The 27,673-nt window shown below is 43.0% G+C and overlaps 1 protein-coding gene across 23 annotated transcripts in view; it reads left to right on the top strand.

Moving 5' to 3' along the window:
- mical3a (microtubule associated monooxygenase, calponin and LIM domain containing 3a) overlaps window positions 1-27,673 on the top strand; it is an 83,953-nt gene that overhangs the window by 20,382 nt on the left and 35,898 nt on the right. For all 23 annotated transcript variants that reach the window (XM_078949084.1, XM_078949078.1, XM_078949076.1 and 20 more), the window contains exons 2-10: window positions 16,268-16,682; window positions 17,540-17,747; window positions 17,822-17,938; window positions 18,051-18,152; window positions 21,384-21,539; window positions 23,065-23,165; window positions 26,046-26,303; window positions 26,374-26,489; window positions 26,776-26,902. In XM_078949084.1, the coding sequence (XP_078805210.1) occupies window positions 16,404-16,682; window positions 17,540-17,747; window positions 17,822-17,938; window positions 18,051-18,152; window positions 21,384-21,539; window positions 23,065-23,165; window positions 26,046-26,303; window positions 26,374-26,489; window positions 26,776-26,902 (1,464 nt within the window). In that variant the 5' untranslated portion in view covers window positions 16,268-16,403. The remainder of the gene's footprint in view (window positions 1-16,267; window positions 16,683-17,539; window positions 17,748-17,821; window positions 17,939-18,050; window positions 18,153-21,383; window positions 21,540-23,064; window positions 23,166-26,045; window positions 26,304-26,373; window positions 26,490-26,775; window positions 26,903-27,673) is intronic.

The raw sequence follows: 27,673 nt of genomic DNA, 5'->3' as shown, positions 1-27,673 counted from the left end.
TAACAGGAGAGGGTTGTGGCTCCATGCTAATGGAATGCTGTTAACCGTCAGAGGGTTACGGCTTTCGGCGGCTGCTCTGTGAGAGGAAATGAATGTGTTGAGGGACAATTCCCGTGTTTGGCTTCAAGTGAGTCTAGCATGAGGTGCTGGTTTGGCTGCTCTCATGACATCATCTAGTTTAAACAAACTTTACCGTAAGATCCTTTGTTCAGGTGATTGTTTTTGTTTTACAGAGCAAAGTCAGAGGGTTGGAGATAGTGTCCGTCCTTGTACCTCACCCTTCTGCAGCTTTAAGATCTAAGCATTAGAGCTGAAATACCCATGTTGCATCAGGTCTGAGGGAACTAAAGGTTTGAAGTTGAAAACTGCAGCTCTCACAGGTCATACCTGAAGGATGACCTGTGAGAGGACGACTTAGTCGGTGGCTTCTGACCATTTGTTTTAGTGGTTTCCCACAGCTGAGGATTAAAGTCTTTACTCTACTTGGCTGTTTCTTCTGTCGTAGAAGTCAAAAGTGGGTCAGGATGACAAATGCATTCCTGAGGCCACGCCAGGGAGGTTGTTGGTAGAATCTGAGGGTTTAGGATTCAATCGGTTTGGAATAAATGAACTCATCATTGCATAACTGATGGGAAATGGGAAACAACACAGAGTAGTTACTTTGACAGTCCTTGACCTCAAAATTACAGACAGTTAGAACCCTTTTCCATTCTTCTGACTGCTGTAACTCCTCAACCGTTGACAGAGTTAACATTGTGGATAAAGCAAATGCTGCACTGAGCAAAGCCACTTCAGAATCAGCTGATTGCATGAACGGTCAAAGATTTACGGTACGTCAAAGAGCGCGTGTTATTTAAAAGTGTTAAAGGTTGAACTAGAACCAGGTGGAGTTTATCGGGGAACCGTTTAGGGAGTGAGGCATAAAGTAAATTTACTTCAGTTTTAACAACAGAAAACAAAGCAACAGCCTACTTTTGTACCGGGGATGTCCCGATCCGAACATTTGATCGGAAATCACGACGTTTCAGACCCGATCGTTATCGGAATTTTACGTTTGATTTTTTTTTTTTCATTATTTTGATCAACGCTGTTTATTTTAAATAAATGTCCTAGTAGAAGTCTGCATATCATAAACCCAACACAACATTTTATTGCTATAAAGTTCAGCGGAAAACGGACGCAGTTTGAGCAGAAGGCGCAGAAAAACAGCTCGGTGAAGTTGGCGAGATATTCACAGATTCGGACCTCGAGGCTCATGTTGGCGTGTTGTTGGGCCTAGAGACAGCGAAGAAAAGACGGGAAGCAGAGCTGGAGGCAGCAGAGATGGAGTTGCTGAGGTTCTCTTTGGGAGTGACCAGGATGAATCAGGAATGAGGACATCAGAGGGACAGCACATGTTAGAGGTTTTGGAGATGAAGTCAGACTGAGATGGTTGGCACACGTCCAGAGGAAAGACGGTGAATATGTTGGTAAGACCAGTGTTTTTCAACCTTTTCTGAGCCACGGCACACTTTAACCTTAAAAAAAATCCCGCGGCACACCAGCATCCAAAAATTAAAAAAAAAGGAGAAACTCATACTCTGTATTGATCTACAGCCCCTCCACAATCTCACGTGCGTTTTTGAGATAATTGTTGCAGAAAAAGCTGGAAACTGCAGCTGTTTTTTTCTAAAAGATGCAATAAAAGATAAGTTAGAAGATTTAAAAACAGTTTGATGTGTGTTCGTTGGTTTCAAGACGTTTAACAACAGATCTCCGTATGCGCTGTCACTCTCACAACCCAATGCATCATGGGAGATGTAGTGCATAAAACGGCCGGAGATCGGTTTTCGGAGCTTCATTGTTTTGTTCACTTGTTCCACGGTCTGATACCGGATTCTGTGGGAAGCTACACCGCTAAAGACGAGCTTTAGCTGCTATTTTTTTTTAGAACTGAGCGACTTTACGAACTAAATCGGGACAAGGAAGTGAAGACTTTAACCACTTCTGATTGGTCAGACTGATGACATGTGATTAAGCCTTCAAGAATGATTGGTGGAGACAGTTAAAGGGACGGGACGTTTCCAAAATACAGCCGAAGGTGCAGCTGAATCGCGGTACCTTATCAAAATGTCTTTATTAAAATAAAAAAAACACAAAGAAAAAGTATTTTATGATCTTTTATATTCCTAACTCCTCAGTGTTTTATCAGGGCCTGTTTGGATGAACAGAGAGCTGAAATCATGGAGATGGTAATTGCTTTTAGATCAGTTAATGAGGGCAATTTCCCAAGGCACACTTGACCATCTCTCACGGCACACTAGTGTGCCGCGGCACACTGGTTGAAAAACACTGGGTAAGAGGATGCCGAGTCTAGAGCTGCCAGGCAAGGGGTCCAGGGGAAGACCAGTGAGGAGGTTTCTGGATGCAGAAGACAGGGTTAGATAGAGCAAGCTGATTGGCTGTGGTGACCCCTCAATAAAAAGCTGAAAGAAGAAGAGGACTTCAAGGTTCAAAATCTCTTTCAATAAACATTTCAAACTGACTGCTAGTGTCTCTGGCTTTTTGTCTCAACGCCTACGACCTACAAAGGTTTTTAAAAGAGAAGTATTTGGATTTTTGTTTTTTTTTCCAATACGAACGGCGCCGCCTGAGAGACGACAGTGAAAAGTGCAACCTCTGGAAAAAAAGTCATAAAAATGCAATAAAAAAAAAAAAAAATCTATAGTCCTTAAAAAAAAAACAGCCCAAACCAATGATTTGTTCTTTTGATATGATCTAATCATGAAATCTCATCATCACATTTTTTCTACAACAACGATATTGGAAGAAAGTCCTTGTTTTTCATTTTTAATAGAGATTTGAATCACATCTGATCAAAAATGTTGAATAGTTCCGAAGATCCTAAAGCTGCAGTCACCAAACTTTCCAATATGACTAATTATCAGCTGACTGTCTGTCATAGTGCAACAAAGATTTTGGGAGAAAATCTCTTCTATTGTTTTTTTAAAGATTTTTTCATACATAATTACTCCAAAATAACCGTATAGTTCTTCAGGAACCAACGCTACAGTTTCCAAATGTTCTCACATGACTAATTATATAATTATTATTTTTTTAATCAGTGAATATATTTACCAATTCTTTCCAGTTATCAGTTGGTCTGTTTTTAAAAACTTAACTGTTAAAGCTACTAGGGTTGCCGATGGACGATACCATCTTCCATCCCAATGGTTTACTGCAAACATCGTCAACTGCCAATTTAAGGGACATCGCCCAACCCTAAAAGCTACGTCACAGAATTTCTCTGTTTAAGTGTGAAGTGATAAAAGAAGGTTAATGGAAAAAAAGGTACCATTGGGATCTGTCAATAACTTTTTATTTTCAAGTATTACAAAAGTATTGGATCGGGACTCGGGATCAAAATGAATCAGACTGGGGCCATCATCTGTGTAAACAGTGGGGATGCTACAACTCTTGGTTTAAAACCGAACTGTGTGTCACAGCGTTGAATTGAATTGTGGGAAAAGTCAGTGGTTACATCTCTACTGCAAACCAGTAAATTTATGTTGAAAATGAAATACATTTACTGTAGTATTTGTCAGACATTACACTAGGCTTAGTATAAGTCACCCGAAGGGTTGACTCCACCGTTACTTATTTTCGAATTTTAAAGAAGTATTTTTCAGCATTTTTGGTTTTTGTTAAACGCAAATTGTATATAGAATAAAAACAGGTCAAGGTTTGAACTGAACTTTTTTTGAACTGTAGTGTTTGGTAAGTTTTTATGAACCTCGTCATCTTATTTTCATTTGACCTTGGAGGGAAAATGGTGCACAGCGTTTTGTTTGATCTCAGTTTAGAGCCGAGGCTCGTTTGCTTCCTTTGATTCTCCATTTCTGAGAAGACGAGGGTTTGGTGGTGCCGCATCTGGTCAAGAGGTTAAGGCATATTAAGCTAAAACATGGATTCCACTCATCTACAGGGTTGACATTCCTTGGAAACAATTCATTCATCTTCTAAACCTGTTTTGTCCCTTTCGGGGTCACAGGGCAAATCCCAGCTACTCATGGGCGAAGACAGGAGACATCCTAGGGACGATAAGCTATGAAGCTTGTTTTTGAATGGTGGGAGACAGCCGGACTCCCACGTTTAAGTGCACATGGAGAACATGCAAACTCCACACAGAAAGGTCCCCCATTGATGGTCTGTTTCAGGTCCCCCAGCTGGGACTTTAACCAGGGGCTGTCTTGCTGTGAGGCAAGAGCACTATAACCACTGCGCCACCGTGCAGCCCTCTTTGGAAAACGTTTATGAACCAAAAAAGCAGCATCCCTGTAAACTAAGAATGGGTTAATGGTTTCTAAATGAAGTTATTTGGCAAAAAACTCTTGTTCTTATATCTTTATGGTTGTGGTGATGTCGTTATTTGTGTTCTTTGGTTTCTGCTGTTCTTTGGTTTCTAGTTAGGTTATTTACTGAAACATGACCAGCAGAGAAGGAAACTTCCATCCTGTTTGTACAAAGCCTGAGCAACACCTGCCAGAGAGAATTATAGACTTCTACTGTTATTAAGTTACAGGAGAAGTCAGGAATATTTTCGTGTTTTGTTTGTTTTTCCGCTGTAGAGCCCGCAGCGCTTCTCCTGACTTTCTGTTTGGTTGTCTTCATTCTGCAGCTTTGTAGCGTCCACACGAGGAAAGCACTAATGACTTCCTCTGCTCTGTCTTGGAGAAGAGTTTCGGTATTGACGAGCCTTCAGGTCTTGTCGATGCTTTAGAGCGAAGCTACAGCTTAGACTTGTACTTTCCATTAATCGAGTATTTGGATGTCACGCGTTCCTGTCCCCGCGGCGTCCTGACTCTTGTTTACCATCCGAGCTGCACACGGCCACACCCACACAAACCGATTAGAGAAAGCAAGTGTGGAAGTCCAGGGATTAAGGTCTGTGATGACTGGAGTTCACGGTCGGAAGACCCGTCGAGGCTTTACAAGGCGAGCTCCTGGTACTTTGCCCCAATCGGATAGTTTTGATCATAAAGTGTTTTAAAATGTTTTTAATTGATCCTAGGAAAACCATTTGAAACTATCAATCTATCAAAAATATAATAAGAATTTGGGGCTGTAAAAATGCTGTTTGTGTGGTAACATGAATTTTCAGTGCTATATTTGACATCAAACAGGATTTTACAGGAAAAATGTATTCGACTGTCTGATTTCTGATGTCTCTTGGTTTTTAAAAACCAGTTACTTATTATATGTTTTACATACCAACTATAAAGTGGAAATGTGTTTGATTTACAGTTTTAACATGGGCAATCAGACACGCTGAAATAAAAACTAGAGTTGTTCCGGGCTTTGAGCATGACCTGCTGGAACAAGAAACTTTGCGTTAGAACCTTATGCATATTTCGGGCTGTTGGTTGGTTTTCCTTGTTGGATCCCATCTGTTTGTGTTTCTGTCCATCAAACCATCCGGATTAACGACCGAGAAATGCTCAGTCTGTCAAGGAAAACACTAAAACTGACAAGTCATATCCTGTTGCCGTAAATCCTTTCCAGATTGTGTTACTTCTTTTATCATTTATTGGACATCTCAATATCAAAGGGTACATTTTAGAAACAGAGGTATAAGGTTTTCCAATCCTCACCAGTTCAGATTAATGCTGCTGGACTCGTCTCAGATTACATCTATCAGTTCTCTGTGAGGGATGGATTCAGGTGTTTGAGTAACCAAATACAGTCCGCCATCTCAGGTTTAAAATATGCAAACGAATGTCACGGATAATCAAATGTTCAAATCCGTCAGGCTTGCTTAGGCTAATCCATTAGGAGCGTAGATTTAGGAGAAGATGTGCTGTTGCTTTTGCATTTTTCCATTTTGTGGTTATTTAGTCCTCCTGGCTGCATAGCTGTGGCGTCTGCTTCATGGTAGTTTTTGATATGCATGAAGGTTAGATAGGTAAAACTGGACCATTATTTATGACTCGGAAGTAATTAAGGAGAGGGAAGTCTGCCAGTATTCCCCTTTGTCAGCAGCTCACATAATTTTTATGAGGAAAATAACATTTTATTTCCAACATACTTTCTATAACAAATATCTGAAGATGTGAAAGCTTTGAAAGTTCTCACCCGCATGTCCCAGACCAGGGATGGGCAACTCCAGGCATGGAGGGCCGGTGTGTCAGCAGGATTTCCAAATAGCCAAACCCTACTCATGACTGATTACCTGGTTCAGGTAATTGGAAAATTGGAAAACATGCAGGAATGCGGCCCTGAGGCTTGGTGTTGTCCATCCCTGTTTTAGACTACTTTTATCACAGCCAACATCTATTATAGTCCGGTTCCCTCTCCAATGAGTATACATTCAATTTCAGATACACATAGAAACATCCATTTTTTACCCCCAACACACCCAAATGCACCCCTGAACAACTCAAATTTATAGTCTTACATATTTACAGAGATATTGGTAATTTATATTTTTTATCTGAACATATGCCTCTATATTTAAATTTCTATATTTATTCTTACACTTTGACACTTAGTGATGCAAATATGCATCAAACCACTTTTGCTTCAAACTCGCCTTAATTTAGCAAAAGCATAAGTGAAGATTCTTTATTGCTGAAAATCAATTCATGCGTCAAAGTGTTAAACTCTTATGTTTGGGTGTCGTGACGCATTGTTTTAGTTACTAAACTGGTTATGCTCCACATTTTCATTGGCAACACTTTGTTACACTTTAAAAATGGAACAACATGCTAAGATTAATTGCAAATGCCCCTATGACAATAAAAAATATTGTAACCAGTGGTGTTTTAATGACGTTTTTAACTAAAATAACACAAACGAAATGTCTTAAAAAGCCAAATTTATCTCTAGCCTCTGTTTCCAGAATCTCCTCTACGTGGGCGTGGCCATTGGTTCTAAGCAGAGTAGCCCCGCCCTTGACCCCCCCTTTCTTATCATGATGGCTGTGTATTGCATGAGTGAAGGGGGGGGGGCACAAACGACACAGACTGTCTTTATTCTTTAGCGATGAAGAAACAGAGAAAAGTGACTTATTGTTGGTTCCAAATCGACATTTTGTGAACAGAATGACAAAATGAATGCGTGTACAAGACCCTGCTGTTTAATAAAATGACACTTTTAGAACTATGATAAGTCCATGAAAGATGCTTTGAATGACATGATAATTTAGGCTACATTGCACTGGCTGTGGCTCAGAACTGATGTGATGCTAGCACATGCAGGTTGTTGAATTACCTTGCACAGCAAATAAGTTGAAATGCCAGAAAGAAAGTTTTTGCACGTAATAACTGTCTTTGAGACAGTTTGATTGACAGCAATTTAAAAAGAGAAATACTCAGAAAAGCAAAAATTAAATGACTTCTTATTCCATTTATTCTCTTTCATAAGAAAAATGCCACGCTTGCATGTCAAAAACTCAAAAATGATTTCTATCAGAGTGGGACTCTAAAGGCCCGTACACACCGGGACGAATTTCGCGCGCGATATTCGCCGACGTTTAACGCCTCGTGACTAAACAAAAGGGGACCAATGTGAGTGTGCAAACTGACGCAAAAACGCCACGCGTAAAAGCGTCATTTTTAAAAAAAACGCAACGGGACAAAACTGTCTTGCTAAGCACACATACGTCACGGCGAAGAAGATATACGCCAAGTAGCGTCTACACTGCCGCGAAGAAATAAGATGAAGATGCACTCACTGACGGACATTCTAAAATATCCCCGAAAACGCTCACGATACATTTTCAGCTCTTGTACCAGTAGATAAAACTCCCCATGTTGTTCTCTTCTCGTAACTATGGGATGTAACCAAAATCGACGTCTTCTCCAGGGTCTTTCATCATTCAACAGAACAATAATTTCTTCATCGTTGGAACTGGAGCTGGAGCTACTGGTGTTGGAAATATTCATGTTTTCTTTGTATGATTCTGACAAGCGCGTAAATACTTTCTCTCTTCTTCTGAGTGAAAAGCGACTTTAAGAAGCGTAAAGTTGCGCAGCGCCACCTTGTGTACAGGAGTATTTCTGTTTACATTAAGCGCCATCTAATGTCAGGGAATGAAATTGCATGTTCGCTCGGCTCATCGTCAGCGAAAATCGCCTGGGTGTGAACACAAAAAACGTGTTGAAAAACGTTGGCGAAAAACGGCTGGCGAATATTCGTCCCGGTGTGTACAGGCCTTTATACTATATTTTAAGGTCGTGTCCCACTACGTACACTTTGAATATATTGCACGGATGAGAATTGGTCATTCGTAAATATACATAGAAAAAGTGAGAAAGGTCTTCATGTTAAAGTTTTACAGATGCATAACGAATGAACCACGGAAGAAGTATGAATAAACTATGTAAAGAAAACATAAACCAACGTAAAACATGAACCGTGCGTGATTATTGCGCCGTTTGTATGCAGTTCATCATGTGCACCGTATACGTGATATAAATCTGTACTTCAGTGGTTCATGCATGGAAAGGCTGTAAGGCATTTTAGGAACGGTCGTGGAAAGACACAAATTTGTGTATGCACCTTACAAAAATCACGCCCAATTGCATAAGATTTAAGTAATAATTGCATATAAATTACGCAAAATATGCACAAAATGTGTAATTATCAACCAACCAAAAAATGTGAACAGTTCAAAACACAATTTGCGTAAAAAGCCGTCAGCACAAACCCTTGATGAACATTACTGCACATCGACAAATGAGGAACGCAAGAAACACGTATGAATTACACGTATCACGGAAGACCGAAATCTCATGTTCAGACCGCGCACAAAATGCATGGTGGTGAGTAATCAGGAGATGTCCCCTTAGTGCCCTACTCGCCAATTTTAACTGCACCCCCCTTAGTAAACACACCCCTCCCCCTTCAATATATACACTCAAACATAAACACACACACATGCACACAAACACCCTCTCAAACACCCATACACGCACACACATTTTACAAGGAAGGTGGGACCTGGGTCCATCTGTCCCCTACCCCTTCCCTGGTGGGGGGTGTGGGCCCCTTGGCGATGGCGGCCGTGTCCCTTGGGTGCCGGCTCCCTGGGCCCGGCGGTGCTCTCTCCGCACGGTGGGGGGGTTCATATTACACCTGAGCCGGGGGTGTTCGTGTCCCTGGGGGGTGGGTCCTGGTCCTTGCCCCTGGGCGCTGGGCCCCGCCAAACTTCCAACATGGCCGAGCCTGGTCGGGCCATATTTATAACACCCCTTGTGGGCCACCCTTTTTTCCCCGGGGTTCCCCCCTCCTGGGCGGGGGCGGCGGGCCCCTGCCTTGCTCCTACCTGGACCAACCGTGGGCCGGGTGGGTGGCTGCCTGGAGTGCGGAGCGGGTCTCCCTTGGGGGGTCCTGGCTCGTACCTGGGGTCGGGGCGGGGGGATGCCCGGAACTCCTGGGTGGTGGTGGGGTGCTCGTCTGGGGCTGTGGGCGTCCTTCTCCGGTGGGGCCCTGCGTTGGGCTCTTCCGGCGCGGCGGGGGGGCTGCTTTCCTGGCTGGGCTGGGGCGGCGCTCTCTTTCCCTCCGCGCCTCCCTGCTCTCTGGCTCTGGGGGCCTCGCGGCGGTCCTGCTGGCCCTGGCCTGGGTGGCGGTCTTGGTCGCCCGGGGGGCGGTTGTTCCCTGCCTGTTCCCGTGTGGCGTTGGGGGAATTCCGGCTGCCGCTGCTGCTGCGGCGGGGGTCTGGGTGTGGGGGTGGCTGGGCGCTCCTCCTCCTTCTTTTCACATTCCACCATCCATTTTAGAAGAACATAAACACTCACTTGAGCACAGGTGTTAGCTCACCTTTGCACTAATAGTTTGCATTATTGAATGAATGAAATATTTCACACTAGTTGGTTTAAAGGCATAGGTATGCGTTTGTGAACACTATCTGTTTTGTGTACATGTTGACATGTGGACATTTTTGCAGCTAGCAGGTGTGTTGATAATATTTGAGTGTGTGTGAACAGGCCCCGCCCTTTTTGTACTACATTTGACCGTACCGTAACGATAAACAACCAGTAAACCTGTCTGCTCTATGCTGCTTCATGGTCTTACCCCCCTTCCCCTCCTATTATCACCCTCCTACCCCCCCCTCTCTCTAACGTCCCTCTCTCTTTTTCCCCTCTTTCCTTTTCCGTCCGGTCCAACACCAAAGATTTTCAAACATGATTGCAATTAATAAAGTTTAGCCTCAATTACAAAAGGGGTTTATTCAGACATACCTTTGGTTTGTCTGAAGATTAATAACCTCTCTTGTTAAAATAAAATATGTCCAACACAAGAGGCCCTCAGCTCTCATCTGTTTGCCTAGGTGTTGGACAGGACAAGTTTAAAAAAAAAAAAAAAAAAAAATGCATGGTGGGTGTGTGACACGGGGATGACTAGGAACTGGGAAGTGTGAGTCATAGTAAAACTGGAGAACAGGTAGCATTACTCTAGTCCAGCAGCAAAATTGCAAAAATAAATTAAACTAACTGGGCAAAAACTTTTTCATATTGTAAACAGAGCCAGTGATGGACGGATGAAGCTTCGTGAGGCTTCAGGCAGTAACAAAAATTTAAAACAACAGTGACACCTGGTGCTCGAGCGAAGCCAAAGCACCTTTATAAGAAAGATTCAACGCTAACAGTTTTAATCCCATGTTGGAATTAAACTTCAGAATTGGGAATTGGGTCATTCCCAGAGGTCCATGCTCCTCAGTGGCCTGGCTGGCATTTTTGGCCAACAATGTCAGTACTTGAAAGCACCACATATGTATCACATTTACAACTGTTTGTGGCTTAAACCAATGTTGTCTACGAAGGGAAAAGCGATGCCTCCCTGTATTTTGAACCCCCGTGAGTCCGTTTCTTCACCTGAGTGCCTTTTATGACTGTTGACGCGTCATGCCGTCCTCTTGGACGGTTCATCTGTCTAAAGGTCGAGATGGCCATCTATGACAAAGGTCTTTAATATTCTGGCGCATTGATTATTTCATTGGCATTTTATAAATATTTCTATTCCAAAAACTGGAAGTAATTTTGGAAATCTGAGCCGTGCTCTTTGTAAATAATTTCATATATGGCAGCATAGTAGGCTTGACTGACAGCTATTTCTTTTATCATAGTGTAGAAAAACCTGATAATGTATCGGTGTGCAGAAGCCACCTTTTCTTTCTTTGAGTGAAAGCCACTGATTGGTTTCCGTGTTATTTGTTTTTTTCCCAATTCCTTGAAGTTTGTCCAAATATTGGACAGTTGAGTTCATTACTTTGTAATCAAACTCCCCCTTGTTGGTTTTATGGTTTAGGGACAGCTTACAAATGGACCACACCTCTCGTCACGCTGCTCCATAAATAGTTTTCTGAGCTACTGCACTTCTGTCACCGTCATCATGCTGAGATGATCATTAACGCCGGACACCAAAGCCAACAAGCCACCGCTGCTTTGGGAATAAAAAAGGCTCCTGATCACTGCAGATCTGCTCCTTTCATTTTTGCTTTTGTTAATCCTCCTTTAAATTGTACACTAATGTACAGCCTGTCTGCTTTGATTGACGACTTGGATTGGATGAGAGACATTGATCCCAGAAGGGTCCTCTGAAAATCTGAGTCGACAAACGCGTCTGTGAGGATGCTGTTCCTTTGAGGGTGAGGATTTCGCTCTCTGATCCTGAAATCTGGATTTATCTGACGCTTCTCATGAATCTGCGGTTCGCTGCGTGTTTTGAACAAACGCCAACATCGCCTGCTTAAGTCTGGAAAAGGGCCGGATGGCATTCGGTCAGAGAAAAGGGATAACGGATCGAGATTAGACCGACAGGCTTTCATATTTTACCGTACACTTTGTCTTAACTCTAAAAGGAGAACGATCGGATTTGTCAGACGTATCGTCTGAAAGCATCGCTGGGAAGTGTGCTGCCTCCTGGCTTTATCCTTTGATCTTTTTGTAGGTTATTAAGTGACGTAATACTGCAAGAAGAAGGCCATAGTGTCTGTGGAATGTCATCCATGCGAGGATAGGCATCCAAGTGGAGGAACGCCATGGGCGAGTAAAATCCCACAGTTCATCCAGTTATGTAGTGGTCGGATCTACACCGATTATTTTATATCCTTAATCGGTGAAAGAAAGTCTTCCTCAAATAATGAGTGAGGTCCATCCTCACTCATTATTTGATTGTGAATTAATTTAACAGTTTGATTTCTATGTGAATATGGATTTGATATCTATGAAGACATTTTGTAAACCCAGACCTTTTATCTTGTGCGGTAAAATCTGCAATAACTCCACCTGACAGTGAATCTTAATTTCTCCAGGGAACTGGTGCAGAACGCTGATCCAGTGACTGTAAACTGGACGACTTTAATCCTTTTTAATGAGACCGGAGCCAAAAGGGGGGCAGAAGGTCGTCCTGAGGGTGTAGGAATGTCCACACGAGCCGCACTGAAGTGCCCCCATGGGGTCAGCTGGCCGTCGTTCAGGATCTGCAGAGCAGCATGATCTGCATCAACCCGGATCCAGTCAAGTTCCTAGTTCTTCGTTTCATGAAGAGTAAATTCACAGCAGAAATCGTTGAGTGTCATTTTGTTGGTTCCTGAGGAATGCCTCATAAAAAAAGGCTTTGGACACAGATTAGCACCTGCTTAATGACAAATTAGCCCTTATCAGTGTTTATTTAAGCAAAGGCCAAAGGCCTTCATGCGTAAGCACTCAACTCAGAGACGTAGTCTCACATCTTTTTATCCTCTATTTTTATTTTTGTTTATTTTATTTATTTTTGTTTCTCATTTTCGTAAACACATTTTTAATTTTGTACATCTTTACTATAAACATTTCAATCAAATGATGCAGTAACTTTGATTTTTAACGCCTTTGCTGATTAAGTCTGTTTGAAAGACCTCATGGTGTTCAGAGGAGTTCCTGTTTACAGTTTGAAGCAGTTTCTTTTATGAAGGGGACTAAATGTCATGTTTTTGGGCGTCTGTGTGTCGTTGAAAATGGCTTTGAAATCTGTGGAAATGCTGGTGTGAAGTCAGTGGTCACATGTTTGTGCTGATGCTTCTTGCTCATACGGTCAAATGTTTTTGTTTTCTTAAAGGGTAAAAGGTTGGTTGGTCTAGTCGGTGTCTGTTCTGCCCGGCCTGTTCCCCTTCCAGTCAGTATTTTTTTAACACTTGGCAGGCTGTGAAAAGGAGGCCTGACTTCCTGCACTGGCCGGTTTCCTCCATGTTGCCACTGGTACCGGGACCACAGTACTTTTTATAAACTCGCTCAGTGTCCTGGTCAGTAGAGTTAAGAGCTAAGACTTTGATTTAAACAGGTTTCCCATGCTAAATATTTCTTTAGACTTCCATATTTCTTTGTATTTTTTTGGTATAGAACAGAATAGATACACCATCTACTATATAAGGTTGTGATGCACGATAATGAGTTTTTATGACCAATAACCGCTAATTAAAAACTAATAATTATTTGTTTTAAAGTAACGGTGTATTGCTCTGAACTGTGCTTTTGTTACCTGCAAAAAACTTAAGGAAAATGTAGACAAACACGTTTGAATGGCTTTTTCACGCTCTGCCATAGTGAACAGTGAAAGGCGGTTACTGTCACAAGAACAGGCAGACGGCTTGATCCAAGGTTTATTAGCAAAGCTAAATCAGGGTCAGGGGTCAATAACAGGCATGAGATCATCAGAGGAGAGACAAGATGGCTAAAATCCAGGCGAGGGTCGGGGCAGGCGGCAGGCAAACAGGGTCAGAGTCTGGGTCAAGAGACAGAAGATCAGGTCCAAATACAACGCTCGGTAAGAGGCACAGTGGCACAAACATTACTTCGCACCAAGCTGAGCTCAGTGGCACTGCAACAGGCTAAAGTCAGCCCACACGGGTAAATGCAGCGCGATCGTCCTGCTTTATTCTGCCTATCGTAATTATTGGGATGGAGTCATAATTGTTCATTATCAGCCGATAATTATATATCTACAGTAAAAATGTGTTTTAATTACTTACGAATTATATGATCTTAAGTAAAAGCTGTACAAACCATCAGCATACTGGGGTGGAACTACAGTTTGATCTTTTTCCTCTGTGCCTGTTTGTCTGTTACACACTCTTGTTGTTGTCTAACCCCTACATGACTATATAGTACAGGACTGTAGGCTCCTGGACTTCAATGTCATTTGGACATATACTCACTACTTTCTGTTTTTTAAATGCTAAATATTTACCATTTAATATTTAAAATATTTAACATAAAAATGCCTTTTTTTTTCTTTGAGCTGCCATGATGAGTGAATTTCTCCCTGTGAAATTTGCAGAAGTAAAAGCCTAATAAACATTTTATGAAGACTATTTATGAATCTACTGTGTTCTGATGATGAAAACCTGGATGGTTTATAAAAATAAATGAATATACTTTTTTTTTTAAATTAAAAAATCGCAATGCATTGTGGTTTATTTTTGCCTCAATGGCACACTGGTGTATTGCAGAGACTTCTGGGAAATTTCCAGTACATTTTGTGTACTAAGTAGTGAAGGAATTCGTTTTTTTTCTAAACGCCGTTGCGTAGGATAAGTGTGCTGTTCTATCAGCTCTGCAGCTGTAAAGCTTTGAGGTTTAAGGCTCTTTAAGTTTAACGACTAATAAGTTAGCACGCTGTTGCTAATGTGATAGCATGAAACTAAAAGAATGTCTATGATGTTCTGACCGATGGTCTTTAAATACTTAAAATATCCTTTGAATTATAGAAACCCACTAATAATGCAGACACACTCACCCTGTTAAGAATTAAGCTCTAATTTAACTCATAATTCTAACCAGTTGCATTGTTTAGACAGAACGAGGAAATGGATGTTTTTAGAGCGACAACTCAAGTAATTGTAAAAATGATCAAAAGAGGAAATGACGACCAACACAACTGTCATTTGCAGCCATGTTTTTCCTGATTATTTGTTTTGACAGTTTGTTCTCACAGCCAGAAAACACAGTTTCAAAATATTAAAGTTATAAAAAGCTTCTTTTTTATCTACTTTTTACCACTTCTTGAGTTGCTAAAGCTACAGATCTCATTAGGAAAACGCCAGCTCCCCCCTCGGTGCCTCCGGCGTTTGGCGCGGAGCAGAGACGTGGGAGATCAAGGGCATTTTTTTCACTAGGTGATCTCCACGACCGCTCCTCTGTGGCGTTCACGCCGGCTCGGCTTTGGCTGGTGATGACGTTTAAAGAGCTGCTTCTGTCAGAGTTAAACTGAGCCTTATTACAACATTCTTCTTTTATCAGCAAAAGGTTTAAGGCCTGTTCACACCGGGACGAATTTCGCCGGTGATTTTCTGCGACGTTTAACTCCTCGTGACTAAACAAAGGGCACCAATGAGAGTGTGCACACCGACGTGAAAAAACGCCACGCGTCAAAGCGTCAAAAAAAAAAACGCCTCGGGTTCGTTTTTTTTTTTTGACGCCTTGCGTCGAAATCTATTCGACCAATGAGAATGGCGCTTTTGCACACGTGTCTGGAGCTTCTGAAGTTACAGTAAAACACCACTTGTGGGCGCTCAAACACAAAACTGCCTTGCTGAGCACACATACCATCGAAGAAGATAGACGCCGAGTAGCGTCTACACTGCCGCGAAGAAATAATGACGGACATTCTAAAATATCCCCGAACCAAGCACCAGTTGGAGCTACTGGTGCTTGAAATATTCATGTTTTCTTTGTATGATTCTGACAAGCGCGTAAATACTTTCTCTCTTCTTCTGAGTAAAAAGCGACTTTAACAAGCGTAAAGTTGCGCAGCGCCACCTTGTGTACAGGAGTATTTCTGTTTACATTAAGCGCCATCTAATGTCAGGGAATGAAATTGCATGTTCGCTCGGCTCATCGTCAGCGAAAATCGCCTGGGTGTGAACACAAAAAACGTGGCGAAAAACGCTGGCGAATAACGCCTGGCGAATATTCGTCCCGGTGTGAACGGGCCTTTACACGTATGTTTGTACATGTTAACACATAGACGGTCATTTGATTTCAGTATAAAATTTCTATTTTACACATGTTTTAACATGCTCTTGTTGCATTTTTCTGATAATGGAGGACATTCATTGAGAAATTTAAGCTTAAACTGACATTTCTGAGTGGCGTAGAGAATAAGAGGGCCGTGCCCTTTCATTCTGATGCAGACGAATAGATTCATGAACGTCTTTAACCGTCTTTTCTTGTGGGTATATAATTGCCAACCTCTGCTTGTCCCTTCAAACCCCTCAAAGTGCTGACGATGTCTCGTTTTGCTTTTCCAACAGAATAAGAATGCTCGACGGTGGGAGTTAGAGCCATTCATCGGGGGTGGGGGGGTGGGGGGAGGCTGTTTCAGGGCAGGGGGTTGGACCCAGAGTCCCCTGCCTCACGGGGGGGCCACCACAGACCTGAGTCTGGACCATGGGGGATGGAGGCGCCTGTGCAGGTGGAGGAGTCGGGGTGAACAAATCCCACGCCCTGTTCGACAACTTCGTCCAGGCGTCCACGTGTAAAGGCACGCTGAAGGCCTTCCAGGAGCTGTGTGAACATCTGGAAGTCAAGCCCACCGAGCACAGGGTCTTCTACCACAAGCTCAAGTCCAAACTCAACTACTGGAAGGCCAAAGCGCTCTGGACGAAGCTAGACAAGCGGGCCACCCAAAAGGAGTACAAGAAAGGACGTGCATGTGCCAACACAAAGGTGAGCCTCTGCCATCAGACATAAACCCCTTAAACCGAGGTTACAGCGACTGGGGGTCCACCCCGGTACAGGTGCGGGCGACCCAGGTTTTACCCAGGTGGCGCTGTCTTAAAGTTGCGTCATGGCATCTGGATTTTAGACCTTTTTCCTTGAAGCCTTTCCTCACTCATCCAAGTGGATGAGTGCCATTCGGATAGAGTCCAGATGACAACCCAAAAACTCGCAGCACCCGCACAGGTCAAACCCCCCCCCCCCGTACAGGTGCAGTTGACTGAGGCTACACTTTCGTGTCGTATAAATGTTCACTACAACCTGTCGCTCGCAGCATGCCCAAGGAAAAAAACGACTTAAAGGTTTTCTCTCTACGGGCTCACCGAGTGATCTACAGCCTTCTCCTGCGGGCCCGTACCCTTTTTGTTTATAGCCCCCCTTAGGGGCAGGTGGGACTAAGGGATTACAATAGAAATATTATCAGATGTGAAATGATCTTGGAATGCTTGTGAATTGGCAGAACAACACGTGTGAAAATAAAACCAAGTCTTCTGAGTGATAAATCCTCTCTTTGTCATTTAGGACAATGCGACCTTTAACCTTTGTGTTATCCTAGGTACTTTAACATTGGGAGTTGGGTCATATAGACCCACTAGACAGTGCTCTGAACCCTTTTTCTTCAATGATTTGTGATCTTCACTGGTGTCGATGGATTACATGAAATCTTTCCACCTTTATCCACCTTTGTCATGGTAGGGAGAACACGTCAACAGAAGGGGGGGGGTCATCTGGACCCCATAAGATAGCACAAGGGTGTTAAACCGATTCAGATGGAACAAATTTTGGTTTTTCTGTCTCTTGTTTAGTGTCTGATCATCGGGGCGGGGCCATGCGGCTTACGTACCGCCATCGAACTGGCTTTTTTGGGAGCCAGAGTGGTGCTTCTGGAGAAGAGGGACGCCTTCTCCAGAAACAACGTGCTGCACCTTTGGCCCTTCACCATCCAAGACCTCAGGGGCCTCGGGGCCAAAAAATTCTACGGGAAGTTCTGCGCCGGTGCTATCGATCATATCAGTGAGTGAATACTTTAGTCCGGCGTTCACCTGGAGGTGGACCACAGTGGTGTGAAAGTCTTCTCTGCTTCGAAGGTATTCGTCAGCTTCAGTTGATACTGCTGAAAGTGGCTCTCCTGCTGGGCATCGAGATCCACGTCAACATAGAGTTCAAGGGTCTCATCGAACCCCCCGAAGACCAAGAGGGTGAAAGTAAGTGAACCGCGCCGCTACAAGCAGACAGAAGGAGGACTTCCACGCTGACGCTGTCAACTCGGCTGTGCCAGATGCATTTCTGTCTGATTCCGCGGTTGTGTCTCCCCAGGGATAGGCTGGAGGGCCGAGGTCCACCCCAGGACACACCCCGTCAGCGAGCTGGAGTTTGATGTCATCATTGGAGCAGATGGGAGGAGGAACACGCTACCAGGCATGTTTGCAACCACAGGCGAGAGTTTGCCTCCCAGGAGTTGTTAAATTCCTCCCATCCGGACTTCACCACAGAGTCCGGATGGAAGAAGCTGCAGGTTCCCCTAAACCCCTCGTTTCCACTGAGTGGTACATTCCAGTCCGCTTTGGTATGATCCAGGATGAAGCATAACGAAGATCGTATTTTGAACTTTTAATAGTGAAAAAGGTCATAAAATCCACGTATTATAACGTGATCAAAAAAGGGAAAAAAGCAAAGAATCAAGAAAAAAAACACAAAAACGGAAAAGGCCGTCATCAAAAAATACGGCAGGCAACCCAGCTTACCCCCCCTTCCATCTTACATGGGGACAAACCACAGGTGAGTTAAAACTACTTGTCTCCACCCACAAACATGTGACCACCTGGGGGGTATTCCAGGAAGCATGTTTAAACTAGCCTGACTTTAACCCTGAACTCTGGCTGAAATCCACCTGAACTTGTTTACTCTGGGTATGTCGGTTCCAAAAGACCGGATATGAGTTAGCGCAGGGGTGGGCAATTCCAGGCCTCGAGGGCTGGTGTGTCTGCATGATTTCAAGATAGCCTTTCCCTACTCATGGCTGATTACCTGGTTCAGGTGTGTCCAGCCAATAATCTTGCCCTACTCATGACTGAATACCTGGTACAGGTGTGTCCAGCCAATTAGAACATGCCAGAGCAGGGTATGCTGGAAAACATGCAGGAATGCGGCCCTCAGTGCCCACCTCTGAGTTAGCGTAATTACGCTCCACTTGGTAACCCTGGGTTAATGCACGTGCACAGCAAGTACCGTAATTTCCGGACTAAAAGCCGCTACTTTTTTCCTGCGCTTACAGCCCTGCGGCTTATTTAGAGACGCGGCTAATTTATGGATTTAATTGGCGGCCGCCATGAACGTACATTCGGGCTCGGTGAATGGTATTGTATTCGCCATCCGACACCAAGCGCAAGTCACTTGTTTTTTAACACGCCTTCAAGCAGCCAAACAGCATGGACCTCACTTCAGGTCTTAGACACTTCAGTCATGGTTCAACAAAAAGAAACACGCATGCCCGGCCGCATCCCAGAATCCTTTGGTGCCATTAGACCCAACGTGCACGTGATCGCTGCTACAATATGATGAAGCTTTCAAGTTAAAAGCAATCGTTAAAAGCAGCGTGAAAAATCCCCCATCAGTAAATGGAAATGCCGGTCAGCTGCGTGACGGAGAGAACAGCGCATGCTCAGAAGTGTATTTACCTCTGAGTCATAGTGACTCGGCTGGCTGCACGTAAATATGTGTGAATAACATCAGCCTTTATTTTGTCGGGACATGACTGGAAACACAAATCCATGTGGTCGTTTTTACGGTTTCTGACTGAGCGGAATTTTGCATTGAAAAGCTCACAGCCTCCGTGTGAGCTTTTCGGATAGGAAGGGGAGACAAGGAGCCCGCTTGGCGAGCGCGGAGCAACAAGTGTTTGTTGTGAAAGGAAGCTTCTGACGAACGCGCCGCGCTGAGGCGCGCGTATTGCGCTGAGGCGCGCGCTATTTTACTGGTGTTTTTTTAACCAGCCCCGTTAGTACCATAATGCTGCCGCGACACAAGTGGAAGGAGAGTTGTTCCTTTTCACCCCTCCATGCACTGCTGCTCCTTGCTCATTCTTAAACACGTACAACAGTGTGGCGAGCCGGGCGTTGGCCCCGCCTTTAGCCCCTAAGACTCATGGGAAATGGGGGATCGCGGATGTAAATTTCCTCATCATAACTGAGGGATGTAATGTTGATTATATGGTTACTGTTAGTAATTTTATGTATGATACCTAGTTTGTCAATAAGTAAAAAAAAAAAAAATCAAATAAAAAAACCCATAACTGAGGAACTTGTGAACAGAATAGAGGTCCATGCTGTTTCAGATGTGGGTGTATCTGGATACATGAGCTTGAGTCAAAGCAATACCCGCCCACAGTGTGGTTATGAGACATGCTCACTCTGGGAGTCAAGATGCACTTTGTCGAGGCAGCGGCTTGTAATCTGATGCGGCTTGTGAATGTACAAAAATAATTAAGCACGTGATTATAGGTGGGTGCGGCTTGTAATCGGGTGCGCTTTGTAACCCGGAATTTACGGTACATAAAGACATTCTCAATGGATCGCCGATTTCTGGAGTCACCATGGAAATGCGTGGAGAAAAAAAAGAGAGCGCTATACTTCAGTGAAACGGAGTCTGAGATTTAAATGACGGCGTATGAAGATTATACGTCCATCAAAAAAGAAACACGACTGCATCATCAGCAAAAGAAAGAGTTTCTGCTTGGAGCAAAAGAACGGACTAAGTAAACACACGAGTTTCTATCTAATTTCTATTTTCATTGTGACGCATAAATATATAACTTATCCAACTTAAATTAATTACTTCAATTGGTAACAAGTAATTGAGTTAAATTTTTTTCAACCTAATTTCTTACGTCTATAAAACTCAATATTTTTTTTACAACTCAAATTTACATATTTATCTAACTACCGTAAATGTCATATTACTCCAATTCAATTAAATGTTTTTCCATCTTCATTTGTTGTAATTCTTGAACTCTCATATGTTTAAGTTTGAGGCTGCAGACATTCTCATTTGTACAACAATAAAATGATTGAAACAAAATGGGTTCACATCATGAAACATAAAATCATTTACCATTTCTCCAACTTTAACATTACACCACTATGCACTAGTGGTGCTAAACAAACTCATCCTCTCCCTCCCTCTCACTCATGGTGCAGAAAGAATTAAACATAACTAGACAAATAACTCGGCAAAAGACAGTAAAACAGCTAAACGCATTTGGTCAAAAACCCACACTTAAACCCAAATCCATCCAGACAGGCAAAGGGAATGGTATCCCACAATTCTCCTGGGAATACCCCCCAGGTGATTACCGCCAATAATACTATAGTCAAAACAAAAAACCATATTCATTCACCATAATAAAGACCACGCTTAAAGAATGGCACCTACAAACCCGACCAGACTGCACCGGACCATGGCTCAATGGAAACAAGGCACAAGAGAACCATGAACCTCAGCTTTGAACTGGAACCTCTGCATGCAATTAGAACAACATTTTTTTTCCAAATGTTAACCTTCTTTGAAGTTTATTTTACGTCAAACCCTCTGAAGTTGTTGCCGTTTCCTGTTGCTGACCTGAAGCCCCCCTTTCTCCGTGTTCTCCGGCAGGGTTTCGCCGCAAAGAGTTCAGGGGCAAACTCGCCATCGCCATCACCGCTAACTTCATCAACAGGAACACAACAGCGGAGGCCAAGGTTGAGGAGATCAGCGGCGTGGCCTTCATCTTCAATCAGAAGTTCTTCCAAGACCTCAGAGAAGCCACAGGTTGGTCAAACTCTTCCTTCTGCCTTCAATTCTGTCCACTGCTGAAACCTAAACACACGTGTTGGTGGGCTATCCAAAGAAAGTTTGACAATCATTATGGGATGGCTACAGGGCCAACTGCTGGCACAGTGTGAAATGTGGCAGTATTGGGGGAAGAACGTTCGTTTAAGCGATCTTTGCAAAATTTCACTCACTCGCCACCGGGTTAAGTCTCCGACCACAATGGAAGTTTTGTTGACCTTTGACCTCAGGAAGAGGCCGCCATCTTGAATCCTCCAAAATATTCACCTTCTGTACCTTCTAAAAAAGGTAAACTCCTCCCAGGGATCCCGCTCTATCGCATCCTAACTTTGTGGAGCATCATTGGGAAGCTGTTTGGGAAAGTTTGCGTCTGAACTTGCAAAAGCGCCGTTTCCTTAAAGCTTGTATGGTTTTTTTTCTACCAGAATATTATAAAATTTAATAAAGGAATCCTTGGCTTCAGCTACATTAGCAAATAAGGAATATTGGATATTTTTAACTAAAACCTCTGTTGCTAAGGAAATTAAAAAACGTGCGACTAAAAATAAATAAATATAATATAAATAAATAAATATAAATCGACCTGTTCGCCACCGTCTGGCGACCAAAAAATAAAATGGTTGCTATGGAGATAAAACCAACAGAAAATTTGAAAACTTCCAAATGACCAGGAGTGGCAGTTGGATGTTTTTGTTCCTCAAAGGTTCTTCACACTACAAAAAACTGTGGGTTTGAACATATGTAAAGAAAAAAAATAAAGCGTCAGAAGCAAATCCAAGCTCAGAAGAAAGTTTTACAAAATCTTTTCCCTGTGTTCAGTTCTGGACCTTCACGTTATAAAAGTCACATGGTTGACGTACCAGACCGCTCAAAAGCTCCAGAATCTGCTTCAGCAAAGCCGCTGCGGCGGCAGAAACGCCAGCGCCGCAGCTCTTCAGCGTAAACGTCCTCTGCTGCAGAAACGCCTCTGAAGGTTTTCTGGGTGAGCCGCGGGATTCACTCAGGGGAGCCGCTCCAAACTTCCCCCGAAGGCAACCATCGGAACGTGACGGCGGGCAACGAGCGCGGCGGATCTGACAGCCGCCGAAAACTAATTGCTGTAATTGGCTGCAGGAGCCGAGGCCTGCAGCAGCTCGTGAACACAAACGTGGGAAGGTAGATTGTTGCAAAGTGCTGACGCAGATGCAAAAACAAAAGACAAAGACCTGACAGAGAAACAAACGAGCCTGCAGTTATGCAAACGCTTTAGCATCTGGTTAACTCTGCTAATTGACCCACATTAGTTTAAATGACTCCACGAGTTATTTTCTTATCATATGCACCTGTATTTAGGATTCAAACAGGTATTTGTGGTTAATAAATGCAGATTATCCTGATCATTTTTGCCCTTTCTAACACAGATTTGAAGGAGTCTGCATTCCTGTGGAAACTTTAGCTCCCAGATAAAATTGGCAGGAAAGTTATCTGTTTGATTTATAACCATCTCCCCCCTCTCCCCCCACAGGTATTGACCTGGAAAACATCGTCTACTACAAGGACGACACGCATTACTTCGTGATGACTGCCAAAAAACAAAGCCTGCTGGAGAAGGGAGTCATTTTGCATGTGAGTGATCAAAGCCGCGTGTTTTTGCAGGGATGCACGTCTGTCTCCGTTATGTCCTCCAGTTTTCAAGGTTTTTGTCCTGCTTTGGTGTAATGATCTAACAGAGCCAACGGGGTTCAGCAGCAAACTCGCCGCCGACTCGAACCGAGTGCCGCGCCGTAGACAGTAGCTCTTCCCACGGGAAAGACCGGTTTTCCATCCTTGACTTTGTTTGTAGACAAGACTAAAGGTGTGCCGAGGTAACTTGATGTAAAGTGGCGTTTTTATCACATGTTGGTGAGACAACTCCCCCATCCCACATCACCATGAGCAAGATTACGCTTTAAAATTCACCAAAATTCAAATGTACCAGTTTTTGTGTTATTAAAACTAAAAGGGACATAAAAAATCTCCTGAAATATGTGTATTTATCACAAAGAATTCCTGAAAATAAGAATGATGGGTAGAAAACAGGCCTCAGGAGTCATGTCCCACCTCGCTGTAATGTTGGGGAGCCACTGGATGGATGGATGGATGGATGGATGGATGGATGGATGCACGTGTCATGCTCTTCCTGCAGAAAACATGCGCCTTTGATGGCATTCTGTGGTTGAGTGCTGATTAAATGAGCTTCCTGATGGTAAATCAGCTCTTTATTGCTCATTTATTCATAAAAAGGAGACCAGTGAACAGGTTAAGTTGTTGTTTACTCTCCATAACATCTCCTAAGTCCTGAATGAACAATGAGGGTTAAAGTCGGATCATCTTCTGATCTATTTTCAATTCATTCCCAGTGGACTTTTGAATCTGATGACGTCATTTTTAGCCAAAAAAAAAACCTGTTGTTTTGTCGGACTTAGTTTCTGCAGAGGGGTGGAGCTCTTGGCATGGAGCAACCCCGCCCCCTTCCCCCTCCCCGTTCCTGTAGTTTTCTTTTTTCCTTGACAGAAATCCCGCGGCACACCAGCATTCAAAAATAAAAAAAGGAGAAACTCATAGTCTGTATTGATGTACAGTCCCTCCTTGATCTCACCTGCATTTTTGTGATAATTGTGGCAGAAAAAGCTGGAAATTGCAGCTGTTTATCTAAAAGATGGAATGAAATTAAATTTAGTTTTCCGTAATAATTTTCAACTAAATTATTTGACATTTTAGCCTTCAGTTTATTGACATGACATTTTATGTAACCTCACAAAAAAAAATATATGTTCTTTCTAAATAATGAATCATTTTTAAACATGTTTTTCAATGTTAGTTCAAAAGTAACTATAATTTTGGAACAATATGTTTGATAAATTTTACACAAAAAACAAACATATTTATATTTTCTGTAGCTACACAAAAAGTGAACATGTTGAAGTTTTATTAGTTTTTCTAAAGTCTTTGAAAACTTAAACAAAAATGTTTTATTTCATTTTAGATGATTAAATTGTTTCAATTTAGTTTAATTGTGTCTGTTGGGCACTTCACCTTAATCCTGTTTCTTAAATGTTGTTATTACTTCTTCTTAAGTTTAAACACCTAAAATAATCCAGACGTTATTATAAAAGTGTTTCAGTTGTAAAGATGACTTGGACCAAACTCTGGGATGTTTGTCTGCTAAGAAACACAAACCTGGAAGGAGAACTAAACTGTTGACCTCTGATGTCATCAAGAAGATTTATAAACTGTTTGATGTGTGTTCATTGTGGTTTCAAGACGTTTAACAGGGAAGACTCATTGTAGAGCAGAGAAGCTGTCACTTTAACACAATGCATCATGGGAGATGTAGTGATGTCAGACAGACTAGCATCTCTGAGCTTCATTGTTTTGTTCACTTGTTCCACGGTCTGACACCACATTCTGTGGAAAGCTACACCGCTAAAGACGAGCTTTAGCTGGTATTTTTGTTGGAACTGAGAGACTTTATGAGCAGAATCAGAACAAGGAAGTGAAGACTTTAACCACTTCTGATTGGTCAGACTGATGACATGTGATTAAGCCTCCAAGAATGATTATTGGAGACAGTTAAAGGGGCGGGACTTTCCCAAAAACAGCGGTACCGTCATTCTTATCAAAATGTCTTTAATAGAATCAAATAAACACAAAGAAAAAAGTATTTTATGATCTTTCATATTCTAACTCTTCAGTGTTTTATCAGTTTGGATGAACACAGAGCTGATATCCTGGAGATGGAAAAATGTTTTTAGATCAGTGAATGGGTCATTTCACACGGCACACCGGTTAAAAAACACTGGGTTAGGAGGAGAAGAATCGTTTATTGTCGTTTTTACAACAATGAAGTTGTCTTTAATGCACGCACAAACGCACAGGAATAAAACGAATAAAGAAAATAGAATAAACAACAGTAAAACACTAAGAAACAATTCATTCATTAGTAAAACAAAATTGATTAGTAAAACAAGATTTAAATAACATATTTAGAAATCTGAGGTAATAATGAAAGACTTATTAAAGGAGACTTTAGGAATTCCTTTTTTTTAAAGAGCATTTTTGGGCGGGAAATGAGGCCTTTTATTTGTGACCTGTCGGCACACAGAACTACGTTTGTCAATCATCTTCTTTCCTTTCTGTAGTGGAACAGCTGAGCGTTTCCTCCTTTCTGTAAATGGGAATATTGCTGCTCCTGGTTTTTGGTCAGAGACCCTGAGAAATGTGTCGAGCTTGTTGAGGGGTGAATAGTTCAGATAAAGAATCACTACCGGCATCAGTTTTCCTGTGAAAGCAGACTTCAGCAATATTTTCTTTTTGGGTTTGTTTTCTTATTTACACATCAAACTGGTTGCAGTCAAAGAAATGAACAAATTGGATTGGACATGCCGTGATGCATTGTTTTGGTCAGTACTACTGCATACGTCTTGACCGCCTTAGCTGACCGTTTTCCCGCCGTTGGTCCTGCAGGATTATGCCGACACAGAGCTTCTGCTGTCCAGAGCCAACGTCGACCAGGCCGCCTTGCTGTCTTACGCCCGTGAGGCGGCAGATTTCTCCACCAACCATCAGCTGCCTACGCTGGACTTTGCCATCAACCATTACGGCCAGCCGGATGTCGCCATGTTCGACTTCACCTGCATGTACGCGTCGGAAAACGCCGCCATGGTGCGGCAGCGCAACGGCCACAAGCTGCTGGTGGCGTTGGTGGGCGACAGCCTCTTAGAGGTGAGCGGGTCCCGCCTGTTTCTGTTTTGTTTGACCCTATTCGGTGCCTGAATCCTGCTTTCATCTGCAGCCGTTCTGGCCCATGGGCACCGGCATCGCCCGCGGTTTCCTGGCAGCCATGGATTCCGCCTGGATGGCGAGGAGCTGGGCGCAGGGAAAAAGTCCTCTAGAGGTTCTGGCTGAGAGGTGAGCGCGTGGAAACACTGATACACTCTGAGGTCCGAGTTGTTGTTGCACTCATATTTCCACACTCGTGCACACGCACATGCATGCATGCATAATCTCTCTTTAGACACACCCTGTTATCTCTAAGTGCTGTACTAGGAAATGTGCCTTCAGTTCCTCTGAGTCCCACCTCTGCAGCACTAATGGTATAAGAGGGCGGATGCCATGCGGCTCCAGTGTTTTGTGTGCGCTGAGAGCGCGGTAACGATTTGTTAATGCGCTGCTTTTGAAAACGACTGTTCTTCAGGGAGAGCATTTACCGACTTCTGCCGCAGACCACGCCAGAGAACGTCAGCAAAAACTTCAGCCATTACAGTTTGGATCCCACCACACGCTACCCCAACGTCAGCCTCAACTTCCTCAAGCCCAGCCAGGTGAGTATGAGTCAGGACCATCGACTGTATATGAGAACTGGACTGAGTGGCTCCAAACAGATGATGATGGAGGGCAAACAGTAAGGTGGAAAAATGTTTATTTATTCAAATGTTTGTGAATAAGAAGCAGATTAAATAGAAATGCAGTTTAAAAAAGATCATAATTGTGATGTAACTTTTACAATCTGTGACGCACAAGCTCCAAGCTCCGCCCCCATCCTGATCATCCACCTGCAGACCAATAGATCAATGAACGTCTTTGTTTTTCTGGTCTGAGCGTGAATCGGGATCTGATATCGCTCACCGTTTTTGAGGCACCGCTAATCTTAGGTTATGAGGGGCCGTAAGCTAGCAGGAGAGCATGTAAACCAATGGGAAATGAGGCCGGGCTTACTCTGCGCCAACGACTCCGACCACAACTCAGAGGTGAATTTCTGACAAACTCCAGCCGCTCTGCAGAAACTATGTCCTCGAAAGCGACACAGGTTTTTAGTGTGGATTCTGTCTAAAAATGGCGTTGTTATGATTAAAAGAGAACTGGGACCGCTTTGAAAATGGATCAGAAAATGATCAGAGTGGAATTTTATAATACATTTTAAAAAATGACAACGTGTACAAAAGACTGTCATACTGTAAAATATTAGTTGGATTGCTAGCATGCTCTATACTGTAGATGGATGGATAGATAGGTAAATAGATAGAGAAAGGCGGCTTTGCACCAAAAGGCTTTCCTAACAAAGTGTTGCATAAAAGCTGCTTTTCTCCCCGACA

Source organism: Oryzias latipes, chromosome 6, assembly GCF_053564925.1.
Source record: "Oryzias latipes strain Hd-rR chromosome 6, Olatipes_Hd-rR_3.1".
Taxonomy (NCBI): Eukaryota; Metazoa; Chordata; class Actinopteri; order Beloniformes; family Adrianichthyidae; genus Oryzias; species Oryzias latipes.
This window is presented reverse-complemented; position numbering and strand designations above follow the sequence as displayed.